General features: G+C 30.9%; 1 protein-coding gene across 1 annotated transcript; it reads left to right on the top strand.

Annotated features, from left to right (window-relative positions):
* The first annotated feature begins 87 nt into the window (after window positions 1–87).
* On the top strand, window positions 88–9,378 carry LOC25501683 (DEAD-box ATP-dependent RNA helicase 1). The gene is given in 8 exon segments (XM_024773825.2): window positions 88–96; window positions 2,854–3,008; window positions 3,810–3,884; window positions 3,886–3,976; window positions 6,880–7,067; window positions 7,321–7,525; window positions 8,523–8,628; window positions 8,850–9,378. Coding segments are annotated over 8 exon segments (885 nt in total). The 3' UTR covers window positions 8,906–9,378.
* The last annotated feature ends 9,877 nt before the right edge of the window (window positions 9,379–19,255 follow it).

Here is a 19,255-nt window from a genome sequence, read left to right as displayed (position 1 = left end):
TATTAGGCATGACAACAAAGACTCATTTTTCCATTTTTATTGGGTTTGAGTATGAGTTTAAGTTTTCCACGATTTTAAAATACGGATATGGAACGAGTAACAGGAATATAGGTACACACCCCAAACCAATACACAGACTCGTCCTGAATGCAGAAAATCATTTATGTTGATATGTATGTTATTTTGTTTGATAATTGTCATTATATAAAAACTACTATTGATATTTAAAGGAGCAACGAAATCAATTAATCTAACAAATGTTAAAGTGAGCATATTATTAGATAACGCATTACAACATTTCTCTAAAGGTTGCAAAAAAAACTTCTATTTTTTTTATTAAAAACAATTATTCAATGTGGGGACGGGATGGGGCGGGATACCTGAACCCGTCCGGGGACGGGGATGAGGTTCAATTTCTCATCCCCGTTGGATATGAGTAGGGTAACGGATAAGTATATGATAATCGGATATAGGGACGGAGAATATAAAACACATCTCCACCATGCCCTATTGTCATGCCTACTTCGTATGACTTTTACGACATTCTCTTTCTATCATTTTCTCTTACGTTCATTTTTTATTTGTTAAAAATTATATGGATGTCACACTTTGAAAACTAGTCTCATATAAAGTGATGATATCTCATCTGAGTTTCATTTAATAAAAGAGTGAATGTTAAAGAGAATGTTATATAGAAAGTGTCATTAGTATGTAAAAATAATTGACTCAAATGATTCTTTTAAAACCAATATTAATTAATAAAATAAAAAATGTGGAATTTGAGTTGGAATTGAATTTCGGTGTTATAATTAATGGATGTAGGCATTTATTTTCAAATCATAGTCTACTAAGACAAACCAATATAATTGTTCATTGTCCAATTAGGGTTGCTTGTATATTTTTTAGTAACGTTATCACTTATATATTTAGTTAGTCTTCGTATTTTTTGTAACGTTATCATTTGTATTGAACATTTGACTAGTGATAAAATATATTATCTTGCTTTTGCGAGAGAGAAAAACTACAACATGTGTACCGTTTGGTTTTTCTACATTCATTAAACACTTAATTCTCTCTCTCTCCCTCTCCCTCTCCCTCTCCCTCTCTATCCCTCTCTCTCATCACATAACTTATTTCTCACATCTATCATGTCATTCTCTCTATTCATGTCTCTCTAGGTGTATAAAGGATAAAGGATGGACACAAATAATTTTTCAAAAAAACTATAATATAGCATGACAAACAAACGAATGAATTACACAATCATGTGATTAAACCCAAGTCTTTTTTTTAAAGGATGGTTTAAACCAAGTCTTGTTTCCTTTTTTTACTGTTATGGGTTTTTTAAAGTAAAAACCGAAGTAAAATAAAAATATGCAAAGAGAAAATCCGCCACCATATTAATGTCACTACAACAATAGAATCTTGGAGAAATTACAATGACCTCCTCTGAAGCCTCTTCAAACGACATAAACACCCCTCTAGTTTTAAAATTGACACAAACCTCCATGAGATATCTTAAAATAGATACCTGCATCCCTTACAAGTTAACACCGTGATTATTCCATCAAAGCAACATCTTATATTGTTATGCATCGACATGAATTTGGCTTTGTATGATCATTTGTTTCAATGACCGAACTCTATCCCCTTTTCCTGTGTCACTTCTCTTTTTGCAACCATTTTCAGACTATCTTGCTCCACATGCCACTGATTGAAACAAGGTTTCTCACGGTTTTGTTGAGATGAACTTGAAACAAACACAAGAATTCACACGCTTAGGGTTGCAATTTATGAGTAAGGAATTCACAAATAGTTTTTTTTGGTCTAATTTACTCCAATTATTCGTGGGTTATTATGTAGCCCCATGATTGTTTATAGTATTATCCATCCAATTGTGAGAAACTTGATCCAATAAAACGCATACCGGTAACCTCAAGACTTAAAAAAATGAAATTAAAAATAAATTGTGATCCCTGAACTTGTTGTGGCCTCTTCCATGTCTATGTTTTTCTGGGCTATAAATATATCTTTTTTTTTTTTGGGCTGTGAATCAATGTTTAAAAGAGAAAACATGTAATTTTGATGGAATTTGTCAAAAATAAAATGTAATTTCAACATAAGGTAAACGAGAGTTTAACAACAAGGGTTGTTGTTGTTGTCAAGTGAACAAATAGAGGGGAGATGGGATATATTAACATAAACCTCAGGGGTGGTTAGTGTAATTTTTCTTAGAAACTTTATCGCTATAGCCTACATCAACATATTATTGTCCTTCCTAATTTTTTGATCTTTTTTTAGTTTTTTAGAAAACGATCTAATATTTGATATATAAGTTTTTAAGTCTCTTAGACAACTTTTTAGAGCAAAAAAATTTGTTGCAATTTTCTTTCCTAATTTTTTTGCTATTTCTTTATTTTTTTTTAGAAAACGATCACATAATAGGTCTTTATCCCCTGTAATATAGGTCATTTTTTATTTTCATCCCTGTAAAAATTTTATTTTGATTCACCCCTTGTAAAATATTTTTGTTTTGATTTACCCCCTAATAGGCCAAACAAAAACCAATTTTATTTGGTTTGTTTTTGTTTGAGCCTTTCCTTTTTTATGGTAGTGATATATTATGAGGAGTGTTATTTGATCAACCATTTGGTTAACAACTTTCGGGACAACCATAATTTACAAAGAAAAAGTTGGTAATTGCACGAAACCCAAAACAATAGAGTGATAAAGTAAAAAGTAATGTGAGTATGAGAGAGAAAATTGTTGCAAAAGTTGTCAGAAAATGGTTGTTCAAATATCATTTCTCATATATTATTGTATATGATATGATAATGAGGGAAATAATGTCAGGTTGTTGATGAAACAGATTGATTGCTTCGTGAGGCATACCAATCATGGTTGCCTACTGTGCTTGAACTGATCCAATCTAATGATGATGGTTTTTCCCTACCGTCTGCTTCTTTTTTCCCCTGTTCTGCTAGTGCATTAAGAACCAGAAGAAGATGGTGAGTTCAAACGTTATTCACTTGTCTTTAAAACATTCATTTCATGATTAACTAATAGAAGCGAATGCCACTGAATTCTGATCATGTTGGAAAACAAACACGAAGCTTTATTCTTCTGCCTGATCTAGCTATACTCCATTGGTAGCTTATCCATGATGCACAAGTTGTTGGTTATTCTTTCAAATGATGTGATTTAAAATGTCACCTCTATGTTCCACACCTAGAAATTATTTTATTATAGTAAAATTGCTATATTGTATATACAGCCAATTCTAAGGTGCATAAGTGAGACAAGTCTTGCATCATGCACAAGCTAGTTTTTACCATTGGATCAATAAATTCCACCATTAAATTAAATGAGAAATGATTTGACTTTTTGATCCGATGGTGAAAAAGTTACTTGTGCATGGTGCTGGACCATTCTGTTTGTGCATGTTAAACAAAGCCGGTCTATACAGATTCAAACTGTATTGATAATGTAAAGCCAGTTTTATGGTTTTAAATTTTTATACTTCTTATTGTGGCATTAATAATAGCTCAATAGGCCATTGAATTCTTGAAAATAGTACTTGGAACACTAATATTGTAACAGCATGTCTCTGATTTCTAGATTTAATCTTTTGGAACTGTCAGTAATGAGATTATAGTTTTGCAACCCAAATGGATCTTTAGTTAGTCTTTTTATAGTTATTTTTGCCTTTATATTTTCATTTAGAGTAATGAAGGTCTAATACCAATCATACTTTTTATATTAGTGCACATATACATGTTTATTTATCTATATGATATTTATTTCTGAAGTGGAGTTGAGAGGGGGTTCAAGGACAAGCCTTATCCCAGGCTGGCAAAGATGGTTCTATCTGCGACATTAACTCAGTATCCAGCTTAATTTGCACCACCCTTTATTATTGAAAGCTGGACAAATGCGTTATCGGCTCCCAGAAGAAAATTTGGAATCTTATAAACTGGTATGACATCGCATGGGTCTTTTGTCTTGTTTAATATTTAGAAATACTGTAGCTAGGCTGCTTTCAATGCCATTTACTTTAATTAGATTCTCTCTTCCGTTCCGATTATAAGCAATAAGTATCCATATTTTGTTTTCTGGTATAAATATAAGCAAATTTTAACTAACTTCACTGTATTTTAATGCTATCATTATCATAATACCGTTTACGTAACTACAATTTATATTCTATTACTCTTCAATAAATATCATCAATGGTATAATTCTTTCTTAACAATTCTGATTTCCTTCTACCATGTACAACAACTCTGCTACAGTGTAACGGTGTGACCATTGTACATTATCATATTCACTTTGACTAACTACTCCACCGCTCTGTCAAAAAGAAAAAACTACACCGCCACTGCACACATCTTAAACCTTTTTCAACTTTCCATCTATTTATTAAAATCACATAGCAGTGCAATTCAATAGTACATTAGGGGAAGAGGTTTTAAAAATTTCTATTAGAACATAGACAGTGGTGAAATTGATTTGGAGAGGACTCTTCTGATTTGGACAGCGAGGAGCGGCGGCACACATCAACTTGCATTGACACGCCGCCAATAGTTCTGAAACAACGTTTATGTCTTTATGTCTTCATGGAAGAAGCAAATTCCTATGCTACTTGAACCTGGAAGTGACTTCTGCTTGTTGTAGAAACACCGCGACTTTCTTAAGTTTTTGTTGACAGAGCACTAACGACGGTAACTTAAAAGGGAGACCTCAAGGGAGGTCAATGTAGTTTTCTGTAAATCATAATAGTCAAATACATCATAATGTTTACCTAAAGCCATGCACATCGTTCATTCATATCATGAAATTTATCAATGTATCGCACTTTTCATCAATTCTTCTCTTAATACAAATAATCAAACCATTAACTAGAAGTTCATTATCCGGCCTATTTCCAAACAATCTCCATGCCTGAAAATGATCTCTCACCTGCAGCAATTGATATGGAAGAGTCAACCAAATGAGAAGTAAACTATTTATTTTTTTTGTTTCAAATTCTTGACATAGATTAGAAATTGTTTTCTCTTGTTGAGTAAAGTCATCAGGATATAACACTGTCATTTCAAAAAAATGTTGTCAGTTCATAAAGATTTGTGAAGCTCAGTTGAGTACCAAGTGTAGAAATGAACAAGTCTCGACCCCCCCCCCCCCCCCGAGTATGCTACTATTTGTAGTTTTTTAACTTTTTTTTATGCTATATTTTTATGAATTCAATATATAAGTAAGTCATCTAAGCGTACCTGATAAGTGCTCAAAATGATCTAATTCATGTGTTAGTTTAGGCACGTTTGATGAGTTGTTTTACAAATTATTGATAGAAAAGCTTCAATTATGTGCCTAAATGCCATTTATGCTTTGCATGTCTTACTTTACCCTTTTTGTGCAGGAAAATACAAGCAAGGAGCAAGAATTTCCGAAGTTCACAAGAAAGTCGCTATTAGTGAAAATGGCATAGAGTTTCGCCATTAGCGAAGCTGGGGGCGAAGTCGGAAGAAGAACTTCAAGAAACTCGCCATTAGCGAAAAAGTCGCTATTGGCGAAAAACTCACAGGGAATTTTGCTATTAGGGAAGTTGGAGGCGAACTTCAGGAAAGTCAAGTGGATAAGGGACACGTGGAGCAACTCCATTGGTGCAGAGGCATATTTCACACATTTCGCTAATAGCGAAATAGTTAGCTATTAGCGAAATCTTGTAGAAGTGGCCCATATAAATATTTTTCTCTTCTTCTTCCAACTATTCTTTTACATTATCTTTCACATTTTTCTGGTTTTTAGAGAGACTAGGGCTTTTCTAGAGAGAGAAACACAAAGCAAGGTAGTTAGGAGTAGATTAAAGCCAAGATTTGTTGAGACATCATGGATCTTGTCATGGAATCTTCATCCTTTGCAAAGCTATCATAGACATATGTAGCTACATCTACTCTTGTAGTTTTGAGGTATTCAAACAAGCTATTATGTAATCTTTTGATCATTTAATATATGGTTCTACCTATTTATTCAATATTGTTGTTATTCTTGCTTTTATTGTTTATTGAGATTCAAAATGATATGGACACATAATTTTGAATCTATAAATAGAATAACAATCTATCTTAAGTTATCACTCTACACATTGATGTTAATATTTGATAATCACTTTTAATCTAGGACTTAATGCTTTTGGGTAATTTAATCGGTTGGGAAATCGTCGATTAAACTATCCAATCGACTTTGTGATCGTTTAAATGTTTGGGAAATCGATGTTTAAAAGATCCCTTAGAAATAACGATATCATTTGGACACGAATGATATTGTCGAGTGATTGTGATAATATAGTTTAAAAAGCTAGAATCTGTTAATCGATCGAGAGATTGCAGCTGTTACGCTTGGTTGATGTCTCTGACCGCAAGCGGAATAGCCCTATCTCTTCTCATTTTACTTTTATGTCGATTAGGAAAATAGTTTTACACAAACAAATAATTTATACTCAAACACTTAATGTGACAAATATTGTAAAAATGCTTATGAAATACGCAACTTCCTGTGGACACGATCCTATTATACTTACGTGCAAATAGTTTTATGAGATGGAAAAAACCTTCATCATGAGTACCCACAGTGAACTATTTGCAACACGGTCAAATAGTCTTATTGTTTGAACACACTCAAATTGCCATTTAATAGATGGTGGGATGAGCATACTTGGATTCTTCTTTCACCATTAATTATTAATTTGGCATATTATATAATACACACTTACATATATGCATATACACAGACAATGACAACACACATCTGCATTTTCTTTAATTTAAAAATGGATGAATTATAATCTGCAGCTACCTTGTAATTAGATTTATATTTTTGTAGATTTGTGAAAAAAAGGTCAAGCCTTTATATTTAATTGCCCTTTTGAAATCCCTGGGAGAAGAAAAGTGACTGGTTTTTACAAAATCTGTGGATTCAACACATCGTCTCCGCCAATTGCTAAATTGTTTTGAAGATCTGCGAATTGATATCAAGGAGTATTCTAGTTTACAACATCAACGTGTAAGAAGGTAAGTTTTATTGACACATAATAAATAGTAGATATTTCGAGCGATGTATGCTAAGTGCACTTGTTTAGATTACATACAAAACTTGTTCCCAAAGAACTTCAGGTCTTGGAGGTTAGTGTGTTTGGATCAGCATATCTTTTGACCAAATTAATTTACCAAGAAAACTTTGAAAGAGAAGTGATAATTTTCCAATGTAAACAGAACATGCGAGGGTTAGTCCTTGACCTGAAAAAAAGTTGCTAATTTTCTGCAGCAAGACATTGAACGAATTCCGTAAAGGGGTGTTTCAAGTGCTTCTATCTTCTGATGCATTGACTCGTGAGATGGATGTTGAAGGGGTAAGAAATGTCATTAATTATGACGTGCCCAAATTCATAAAAACTTATGTTCATCGGGCGGGCAGGACTGCAAGAGCTGTCCAGACTGGGCGTTGCTTCACATTGATGTCAGAAGATGAGGTATGAAGTTTTATCATCTCAAACATGTTCCTTGTTTTATGCTAGATCCTCATTTCATAGCGCACTAGAGCCAATAGAAGAAGCTATAATTTGAGCTTTAATTCTTCCATTTTTACATTAAAATTTTATTTATTAATAAAAGTTGTATACTAGTATAAGATTAGGCGAATGACTACTGCAATTTTGAATGGGGGTCTCTAATAGGAACCTGGTATCCTCTTATTACACAATAAGAGAATCTCCTTCATTACAACACTGTAGAACTTTCAACTTGGTCTTATTGATCTGCAAACATGCCTCTTATTTCTCCTTGAATAAACTGCATTCTTTCTCCTTTAATAAACCAGTGACGTTTTGGGCCCAAATGAATCACAATCCGGAGTCTGTTCAACTTGTCAGCTTCCTTAGCATTAGAATTTATAATTATACCAATTTGTGTTTTTATTTTTAATTTCTTAATAAAGTTATGTATGATCTGTTATCTTTGTAAAAAAATAAAATTATATTTAATTGTTTTTGTTCAATAATTGTCGTTCTGTAATTGAGTCTTGGCTATCACTGTTAGAATCTGTTGACAGCGGTGTTATATTAAAAACAACTAAACTTTTTCTCTTAAGGTGAGATTGGATATATGATATAAAATTAACTGGTATCATAAAACGCCATCATGTATGAAATCTAAAAATCTAAAGATAGACCATTTAGGTTTTACCTCTAAATCTCTCATGATTGTTTGACCTTTTTTTTTTTTCTTTTTTTTTTATATCCATTTGCTTCTAACTATTTGATTTATCTCTGTTAACACCCCTTACTGGTTTTTTTACGAGTCTTACTCTATTCATGTCCTTAGACAAGACTCCACCATCTTTTTCCACAATAGGAACTGTCCCATTTCTCTATAATGACTGTGAATTATATAATTTGTCAAATACTATACAGATCACAAATATTCTGTCCTAAATCATTCCCGAACTCGTAAAATCTTATTCCATTCCAGGTTCGACGATTTAAGAAGTTAATTGGAAAGGCTGAGGGTGGTTCTTGTCTGGACCATATTGTTCCGTCCAGTCAAATTGAAGCACTCGATACTACCTACCAATCAGGTAAATATTTTGATTGCATTTTAGGGGTATATGCTTACACACCTTTTTCCATGTTCACTACATTTGTCTGCTTGAGAAAATTTCTAAAACAAGATAAATTATATCGTGTATGGACTTGAACTAACTCGACGCTTCTAGATGTTATTTTCCTTTATGTTGTCTTGGGTTTAGATTTGATGTTTTATAAAGTCAGTGTCATTTCTATTTATTTTTGTTGGCAGCACTGACAAAATATAAGGAGATAATTTCGAAGACACGAAAGAAACCCAAGAATTAGAATCTTCTTAGCTGAGCACAGTGAAAGGAAAAAATATATTTAATAGGAATAGCAGCTTATTCACGAACACGTAAGGGAAAAGCATGTTAGCTTCAAAACATCAAAGTAATCCCTTGAAATATTCGACTAACAATGAGAGTTCTAAGTTCTACAATGGAAATGACAGACTGAAGTATTCAGGGCTTGAACTCGTGTTATCAGGGAATATTCCCAGTGGTGTTCCATTTCTTGTATTTCTTGAGGTCTTTTGTACTAGTTGATTATTTTGTTGACGGGGTAGATGTATGCCATTATATATCAATAACGATGACAAGTGTTCATCCAAATCTGCAGGATTATTTTTTAATTATATTTTTCACATTTTAGTGTAGATACACTTAAGTTTGCATGTAATTATTAGCTTTGTTTTAACTATGACCATGAAAAATATGAAATTATGGATCTGTCTGACAAAAAATGCTGACAGTATGAGATAGCCGTTTCTTAGCGTTTTCAATGGTGTTGTATTCCAACTAAATATGAACTATACATGACTTTATGAAAAATAATTACATGTCCTTCAAAGTGATGATTACATGATTATTCTGTTGTTGATTCTAAATCAGCTTAAACAAGAGGTTATCTCCTTAGCAGTCCTACTTATTCCAACCATATACGTGCAATGCAATACTAATTTAATTTTTAAACGAGTTCCGTCTTCAACCACCAGTAATGTGCATCCTTTGCTATGTTAAAGTGTGTGTGGCTGACTATAATCCACACATAATTTTGTTTCTTTAATTGGTTTTACTCGAGGCCAGGGTGTGTTACAGTGTTGCTTAGATTTTTATGGATTCATATTTACTATCATGATGTGTTACAGTGTTGCTTAGATTTTTATGGATTCATATTTATTATCATGATGTGTTAAAAGGATCTGGTGCCCACGCCACATATTTGCACCACCATAATTGATTGACATTTTTTAAATTATAAATACTTCAACAAGTAATATTGTTAGATTGTCAAAGCAGAAAGAGGACATTTACTCATACGCATGCCTTAACATCAAAACAAAATACAGATGCAGGAATCCTTAATGTTACTCTAAGCTCTTAAGTCTTAATTATCCTTGTTCATATAAAATATTGAACAAGATATCATTACATAAAAGATAAAAGAAGAAGAAATATAGCAGCTTTACATGACTCATCGAAACATCCACCAAAGATTGTCTTGCATTGTTTTATTGGCTTGCCTCAAAGTTTTAGGTAGTGAAATTACACTGTCTTGTGAGTTAATTTCCCTATCCTCTTCAGCAATTGTTTCCATCATCTTTGATGTTCTATGCCTCATCACAGAAACATATTGTGGTGGTGCCACCTCCATGAAAAACCTTGCAACGCGAGAACTTGCCATTCTTAATGTGAACTAATTTCAAGTGTTCAATTGCGGAAAAATGTGTAATCACTAAGAGATAGATTAGAATGAAAATTGAGCTGAAAACGTTTTGTATTTTGATGTGTTTGAAGCATAAGAATAGTTCAATTTATAAAGGGTGGCTAGAAGTAATTAACTAGGCTTAAATTGAGTCAAGTGTCTTAATCTTTGAGGGTCAAATCAGTTTTTATTTGCTGGTGCCGCCTCCAGCTTTTGCTATTAAATGTGATACAAACTTATTTCTATTGTGGGACAAACTATTTGGTACGTGTCAACACCTGGATGGAAATTCTAATATCCTCTAAGATATAGTTTTTGTTTGGTACATTAAGTTCCATTTTACACTTTTCATTGGGACATTTTAGTGTAGTAGCCGTTTAATACTCTTCCACGTTTCTACATATAAGGAAATGATATTGACTTAGACGTTGATGGGGTTAATTTCTACTATACATCATTATAATTTTTTCCTCATCTTTTTGCAGCAATTATAGGGAAGTTTTCTAAACGTATATTTGCATAAATTTTGGCCGTTGAGTTTTGGTGATGAGAATGATATTTATAAAACCATTTTAATTTTTTTTTGAATAATTTATATTATTTTCGTACTTTCTTTTTTCTTCTCTTTTGTTTTGACCGATTAAAAAGAGAAAAATTATCACAAAAATTATTAATAACAGTTACAAATATTATTACTCTTAAATTGAGTGACTTTAATTTGATTATTTTCAAGGTGATTCAGATTTGGTTAAACATGTTCACATGAATGTTGGAAGTTACTGTCAAGTGTAACATTTGAGTTGAGTTGGTTGTAGGGGAGGTACTCTTATTGACTCCATCCACTTGTGTTAATTTCATCCTCACAATGGATGAAATATCTTCCGACTTTAACATGATGGGATGATGTACTGTGGATGACATAGAGGAGAGTCAGCCACCAAATGCAAATATCATCTGATATTTACGATTACATGTTCGTTTTTAGAGTTAAATATTTTTTTAGTCCCTATAAATATACTAATTTTTCATTTTAATCCTTTTAAAAAATTTCTTCAACTTTTAGCTTTTATAAAATTTTCAATCGCTACTTTTTGTCATTATTTTTAAGTTAAATTTTGTAATTTTTAATGAAATTGCGCAAAAATGTGTAGAATATTGTAAAAATCTCAACAAAAAAAAGAATTTTTTAACAAAACATAAATTAAATATGAATTTTTAACCGTGAGAAAAATATATAAATTCATATTTAATTCATGTTTTGTTAAAAAATTCTAATTTTTTTTGGAAGATATTCTTATAATATTATAATTTTTTTTGCAATTTTTTATTTAAAAAATATGAATTCTACATATGAGTTTACTTTAAATGAGGGACCAAAAATGAAGATGGAAAACTTTTATGGGACTAAAAGTTGAAGAATTTTTTTAAAGGGACTAAAATGAAAAGTTGTCATATTTATAGGGATTAAAAACATATTTAATCCTTATTTTTATAATGCGAATAATTATTTTTAAGACATTTGCTCGTTTCAATGTAAATTCGCTTTTTTAGATTTTTTAACAAATACTCCAAAATCACTCATTAACATTTCCCTCATTCTCATTGTTATATTGTCAAATTTAAGCCATGTAGTACTTCATAGTGAGTGTTTCAATTTAAGTATATATTTTTAATTATATTTCTTGAATTCATTTTGCCTTTGTGAAAAAAATCGTATTTCTCCAATTCTTTTCATTGGCTATCTAACAATTTTGGAGGCGATTAGATTGTTCAATTCTTTTCCTTCAATAATAAGTTTTTTTTTTTTTTTTTTTTTTTAGGAATTCTTCAATAGTAAGTTTATGGGTAATTATGAGGTTGAATCAAATTTACAACTTTTTTTGGACGCGATGTGTATTAAGAAAATAGATCTTAGTTCTATTGATTTTAGGAAGCCCTCACACACACTCTTTTTTTTTGGTTGAATCAAATTTACATGTCTCATTCAGTTTTATTACTAATTAACTAAAAAAATAATAATTAATTTCATGTCATACCACTCATTTTTTTTTTAGCGATATGTTATGATAAAAGAGTTAATTTGTTTTAAGGCAAAGAAAGAGTTTATTGGACATGAGCTAGTACTTTAAAAACATGTTACACTAAAAAAGATAACTATCAATGTCATGTCATACCACTCTTTTTTTTTTTTAGCGAAATGTTATACCACTCATTTGAGTATGAAGGAGAAATTGTTCAAAACTTATTACAAAATGATATTACAAATATAATTTCTCTTTATATTAGAGAGAGTTTAGAGAAAGTTTTTAGAGAGAGAAAGTTTAAAGTTAATGTCAGTATTTCAATATATTTTATCCTTTGATTCACAACACGTCCAGTATTTCAATATATTTATCCTTTGATTCACAACATTCTGATGAAATAACAAGAAACCAATGCAAAAAAAAAAAAAAAACAAGAAACCAATACAAATACAAGTGTTTTCGATATACTGAAAAAATCTGTACAAGTGTTTTCGATATACTGGAAAAATCTGTATAAGTATTAATATCCTCAAAAAGATAAATTGGCATGCATGCGATAGTATAACACAAATGTTCTTATACACATCAACAAAGCGGTTTCTGCAATTTCTTCATATTATTATGTACTATTAAAAATTTCGGAGTTTCCCACCGTTGATAATTGGCTTCCTCCCTTAGTTTATACTCCAGTTAATAATTAGATCATCTAAAAATAGTAGTTAGCACTCCTAGACCGTTTTTTAATGATGAATATTAGTATGTTAAATTTTTTCTATTCTTGTCATGACTTGAACCCTAGACCTCAAATTCCTTACACTTAGTTCAAACCAAATGAGCTACTCAACCTCGCTAAAAACAATAATATATCTAACAAATAATTAAATTGGTGCCTAAGAACAATACTATATCTAACCAATCATTATCTAGCTTCTCATCCGAGTTGTAGGATCCATCCTGTTAACGAATTCATATATTCTAGTTGCTGAATGAAAAATATATGTTTATGGTGATAGGGGTAGCACTTGGGTGACATTAGAGAGAAACATATCAGAAAAGCACTTGAATATTATATAAATAATTAATGGTTACAATGACAACTCAAACAATGCATAACAAAACCAAGCTCAAGTTTAAAAGAACAAATTGATAACTGTTGCAATTTTTGTAATAAATTTCTCACAACCAGTGTGCTACTCTTGGTCACTATTCACTAGTATCTTGGCCTTGTGCAGGAAATTGTCTGCAATTTTGTTCAAGAGTAAGTCCTTTTAAATGTTCTGACAAGTAAAGAATCGCATTCTTTAAGTCTTCATCGGTTATAAAATTGCAGTCGTCACCCTGCATACAAAGTCAAAGACGCTCGTAGTTATATATATATATATATATATATTCTAAAAAAGATACAAAATACATAACATGAACATATGCATGGTACAAATGCCTTACCTTAGCAAAAATTTTCACACTACCATCTAATGGAATCTCTAGTGTGTCTATCAAACCATCTTTTCCAACATTGACGTGTCTCTTTCCCTTTTTAATGATTCTTGCTTGCTTCAAAACAAACCCTAACAAAGTAAATGAATGGAATGCTCATGAGTTAGTAATTATATAATATATACAATACCTAAACATAATAAAGTAATTAAGTGAATGCTCACGAGTTTGTAATTATACAAAATATAACATATAAAAAAAGATAAAATAAAATTAAGAAAGAAAGAAAGAAAAAATTAAGAATTGAATGAGAGAAAAGAAGTGTACTGAAATTTGCTTCACTCGGTGGTGGTGGTGGTGGTGGCTGCTCCTTGTTGATGTTTTTGAGTTTAACAAACCTTTCTGTTAAACCGTCCACTTTCGGTGTCAATTTTATTAACAATTTTATATGTTTTTTGGCTAATTTCTCGAATGAGCTAACTGTGTTTTCCAAAGATGGAGTATGTTGATATTGTTGGGTTTAACAAGTGATTCTTTGACACGATCCAGTTCTGCTTTGAAGTCTAATGAAATTTTTTCATGTTCTCTAGTCTCTTCCTCCAAATCGCTAATTGTGTTTTCCATAGATGGCATTTTGCTCATCATGTTGAGTTCAGCAAATAACTCTTTGAAACGATCCACTTTCGCTCTCAACTCCATCGACAGTTTTCCATCTTCTCTGGTTATTTCCTCCAAGGTGCTAATTGTGTTTTCCATTGTCCTCTCCATTGAAATTGTTAGGTGTGAAACCCTAAACCCTATTTCTAGTGCTGCGCTATTTCTATTTATATAACATTCAAGTGCTTGTTTTATATGTTTCTCTCTAATGTCACCCAAATGCTATATTACCATCCATCTATCAACATACATTTTTCATCCAGCAACTAGAATATATGAAATTGTAAACCGGATAGATCGTACTTAAGTTACTTTTCGGAGAGTCTGAAGGACAACTCAGATGGAAAATTAGATAGTGATTGATTATTGGTTAGATACAATATTGTTGTTAGAGAGGTTGGGTTGCTCAATTAACTAGTTTGAATTAAATGTTAAGGAGTTTGAGGTCTAAGATACAAGTCGTAATAAGAAGAGAAAAAAATTAACATACTAATATTTTTCATTGAAAAAAAAAAAAACAAGTCGTGGAAAGGAGAGAAAAAAAAAGAGTAAAATAACAATTAATCCAGTAATATTTATCAAAAAAAAAAACCACGGTCTAGGAGTGCTGACTACCATTTTTAGATGATCATACAGGTGTACCAACTTGATATATAATATTTTTGGACAAATTCTATGGTAATCCAACAATTTGAGTCTACCGGTACACCAAATTATTAAATTAATAATTAAACGAGTTGTTTTTTTGAAGAAAAAGATCTGTTTTCTATCGTTGGCAATTACAATAATTAAATCGTATTTACCAAAAACGTCGACGAAATAAAATTTACTTTTTTTGAAATTTTGTTACATATAACAAAGAATATTAATTATTTTTTATGAGAGAATGTTAAAAATTTAATATAATTCTTATAAACAATAAAATGATGTTTTTTCTTATAAAAATGATGTTTTCTAAAATATAAATATTGATAGATAACTCTTTATTTCATAAAATAATCGTTAAATTATAAATTTTTAAAGTAGAAGTACTATAAAATGTACCGTAGAAGTCTTTTTTTTTTTAAGAACAAATTGGTGCATAAACCAGGCATCACTATTTATATTGATGAAACATAAAAGAACGGGTTAATAGTGTTTTTCACCCCTGTAATATATGTCATTTTTAGTTTTCGTCCCTATAAAATTTTCGGTTTGATTTGCACCCTCGTAAAAATTTTATTTTCCGGAAAACACCCCTAATAGGCCATTTTCAGAATTTTTTTTCAAGAAATTTTGGTTTTTGAATGGCCTATTAGGGGTGTTTTCAGGAAAATAAAAATTTTACGAGGGTGCAAATCAAACCGAAAATTTTATAGGGGCGAAAACCGGAAATGACATATATTACAGGGGTGAAAAACACTATTAACCCTAAAAGAACGGACTACAGTGAAAGAGGATGAAGGACGTGAAACTGAGAGGACTAACATTTTCATTTCATCATCATTTGAAAAGTGAGCGAAATGGAAGTAGTTATACAATTTTTACTCCTTTTTTTTACCCTTATTTAAACACATTGTTAGATAAAAATAAGGGAACTTCTACAGTACACCTCACAAATTGAGGTGTACCGATACTCTCCTTCATAAAATTTTAAATTAATGATCATTTTATGAAATAAGTTGTTATTTGTCATTATTTATATTTTAGAAAACACCATCTCATGAGAAAAAAAATATCATTTCATTGTTTATATGAATTATATTAAATTTTTAACATTTTCTCATAAAAAATAATCAATATTCTTTATGAGCAATAAAAATTCAAAAAAAGTAAATTTTATTTCACCGACGCTTTTGGTAAATAAGATTTAATTATTATAATTGTCAATGATAGAAAATAATTATTTTTTCTTCAAAAAACAATCAATTTAATTATTAATTTAATGTTTGGTGTTCCGGTACACTCAAAATGTTAGGTGTACCATAGAATTTGCCTAAAAATAAAACATATTATATATCTTACGAATTTAATTTATATAAATATTTTAAATACGCATTGAATCATAACAGTTATATCATTGAAATAGTTGAACCTTGACTACATATTATCTTTAATTATAATCATTAAAACTTTATATTATATATCGTTTACATAAATTTTATTTTCCATCATTTACTTCGTTATTTTCACCCACTAATAATTCAATGAGGTTCCTTAAAAATTCAATGAAGTTGAACCCATGAATTATACAAGCAACTAAAAGGAGGAGTTGCTTTATTTTCACCCCAATAAATTATTGTTTTATTTTATTTTAAGAAGACGCGAGAAACCTCAAGAACCCCTTTAATTCTTTTTTTGAATAATGATGGATCTCGTGGGAACACTTACCTGAAATTGTACCGAACGTGCATTTTCATTTTCTCTATCATGTTAGACATTTTCTCTCCCTTCCATATATTGTGCAAAAGCAAGCATTTTAATTGGTGGATATTTTTTCTTGATTAATTTGGGACACTTTCTTTCCCTTTAAATAGCACTCCTCAGTACATGATGAAATAAATAGTGGAAGAAAAGCTTAATTATAAGATTAAAAGCTCCATTTCATCGTATACCTCCCAAATTGAGAGGAATGAAAGATGTGAAGAAATGATAGAATGGGATGAGATGGATCCCATTCATTTTTTTAAAATCCAAACAATGAAAACCATTCTATCCCATTTTATTCCACCATATTCCATCAATTCAAAACATAATTTAAGGGAGGAAGCCATGTTTATCAACGGTGGGAGACTCCGAAATTTTTAATAGTACACAATACTCTTAAGAAATTGCAGAAACTGATTTGTTGGTGTTTAGAAGAACATTTGTGTTATGCTACCGCATACATGCCAAATTGTCTTTTTGAGGATATTATTACTTGTATGTACAGACAAATTTTCCAATATATCGAAAACACTTGTAATTGAACTGGTTTCTTGTTATTTAATCAGAATGTTGTAAATTAAATGGTAAATATATTGAAATACGGGAGTTTCTTTTCATGTGCTGTTTTTTTCCCATTCTTCTCCTATATGAATGTGTCATCTTTTTTGAAGGAGTGTTCAAGGTGCAGTTTCGATCGGATTTGAGAAAGAAAAAAAAAAACAATTGATACTAAAAAAATATATGATATGCGGTCAGGGGCTATTGGCTTCATAGCCATGGGGTAGCATTGGCCCACCCCAAAATAAGAAGAAAAAAAACTTGAACAATTGGTATAGGTTTATATGTAGCTATCCCATTAATATATTATTTGGCTACTCCAAATAATTTTATTGGTTTAAAGAGAGATGATATTGTACAAATATCGATAATATATTTAGTTGAGTGTCAATTATGGATAAATTTAAGTTCTTACAACTCTATAAAGCTCAAATTTTATAAATAATTATTGTTTAACTTTTATTTTCTTCGTTGTCGTTTCATTAAATATAAGTAAAAATTATTGTAAATTTATTTTATTTATTAATTAAGTTTAATATATTAGTTTTAAAATATATTTTATTTATTCTTCATATTTGGCCCCCTCGTAAAAATTGTGCGAGCTTCGCCGCTGTATGCGGTTCAGTTTGGTTCAAACGATTCATTAAAAGAAACCGATTTAATTTGATCCAATTGACTTTAGATTGATTGTTGGACATCCAAACACATATAATCATATTTGATATCGTGCGGTTTATGATTTTCTTGGATGAGTTTGCAGTTTTAACTTATATATGTTTGAATTTGAACATCATAATCATTTAAAATTTAAAATTTGAACACCCTAAATATGTCAAGTGTTAATTGATATATGAGAAAGCTACAAACAAGTGTTACTCGCAATGAAGTAATGAGAAAAAATAGAGTGTCACATAAGTGTCATACATGTATTCATTCCAGATACATCGGGTACGATCAACGAAATTATACAACAAAATTTTATTTGCTACAAACAAGGTTTCCTAGAAAATAGGTTTGGTAATGGTAAATCTTGTAACAAAGATGCTATTACACATTTGTTATGCATGCCAAAACTTGTGGTAGATTTGAGTTTTTATTGATAGAAAATAATTATGTACATCATAGCAAAACATTGAACATGAATTCCTAATGTTACATTAGATTCTCAAGTCTTAACTATCCTTGTTCATATAAAACGTCGAACATGATAACATCATTACATAAAAGAGAAGAGAAGAAGAACAATAAAAAGAAATATAGCAGCTTTATATGCCTCAAAGTGGTTCAATTGTTCAAACTTGAGAGTGTTCTATGAACTTCATTCAAAAAGTACCTAGTATTAACTCTTGCATTGGTAGAAGAGGCACATGCTGAAGATGAAGCTGAAATTACAGATGAACTTTTAGGTAGTGAGATTAGACTATCATGTGAGCTAATTTCCCTATCCTCTTCGGTAATTGTTTCCATCATATTTGATGCTCTATGCCTCATAACAGAAACATATTGTGGTGGTGCCACCTCCATGAAAAACCTTGCAATGCGAGAACTTGCCATTCTTAATGTGAATTAACTTCAAGTGTTGAATTGGACAAAAGGTGTAATTGCTAAGAGATAGATAGGAATGAAAATGTTTTGTATTGAGGATGTGTTTGAAGCATAAGAACATGGTTCTATTTATAAAGGATGGCTAGAAGTAATTAACTAGGCTTAAATTGAGTCAAGGGTCTTAATCTTTGAGGATTAAATCAATTTTTATTTTTTAGTGCCGCCTCCAGCTTTTGCTATTAAATGGGATGACATACTAACTTACAAGACTTTGTTTCTAATGTGGGACAGTGTTTGGTATGTG

Source organism: Medicago truncatula, chromosome 8 (assembly GCF_003473485.1).
Source record: "Medicago truncatula cultivar Jemalong A17 chromosome 8, MtrunA17r5.0-ANR, whole genome shotgun sequence".
Taxonomy (NCBI): domain Eukaryota; kingdom Viridiplantae; phylum Streptophyta; class Magnoliopsida; order Fabales; family Fabaceae; genus Medicago; species Medicago truncatula.
The sequence above is the reverse complement of the archived record's forward strand: the minus strand, read 5'-3'. Positions and strand labels throughout refer to the sequence as shown.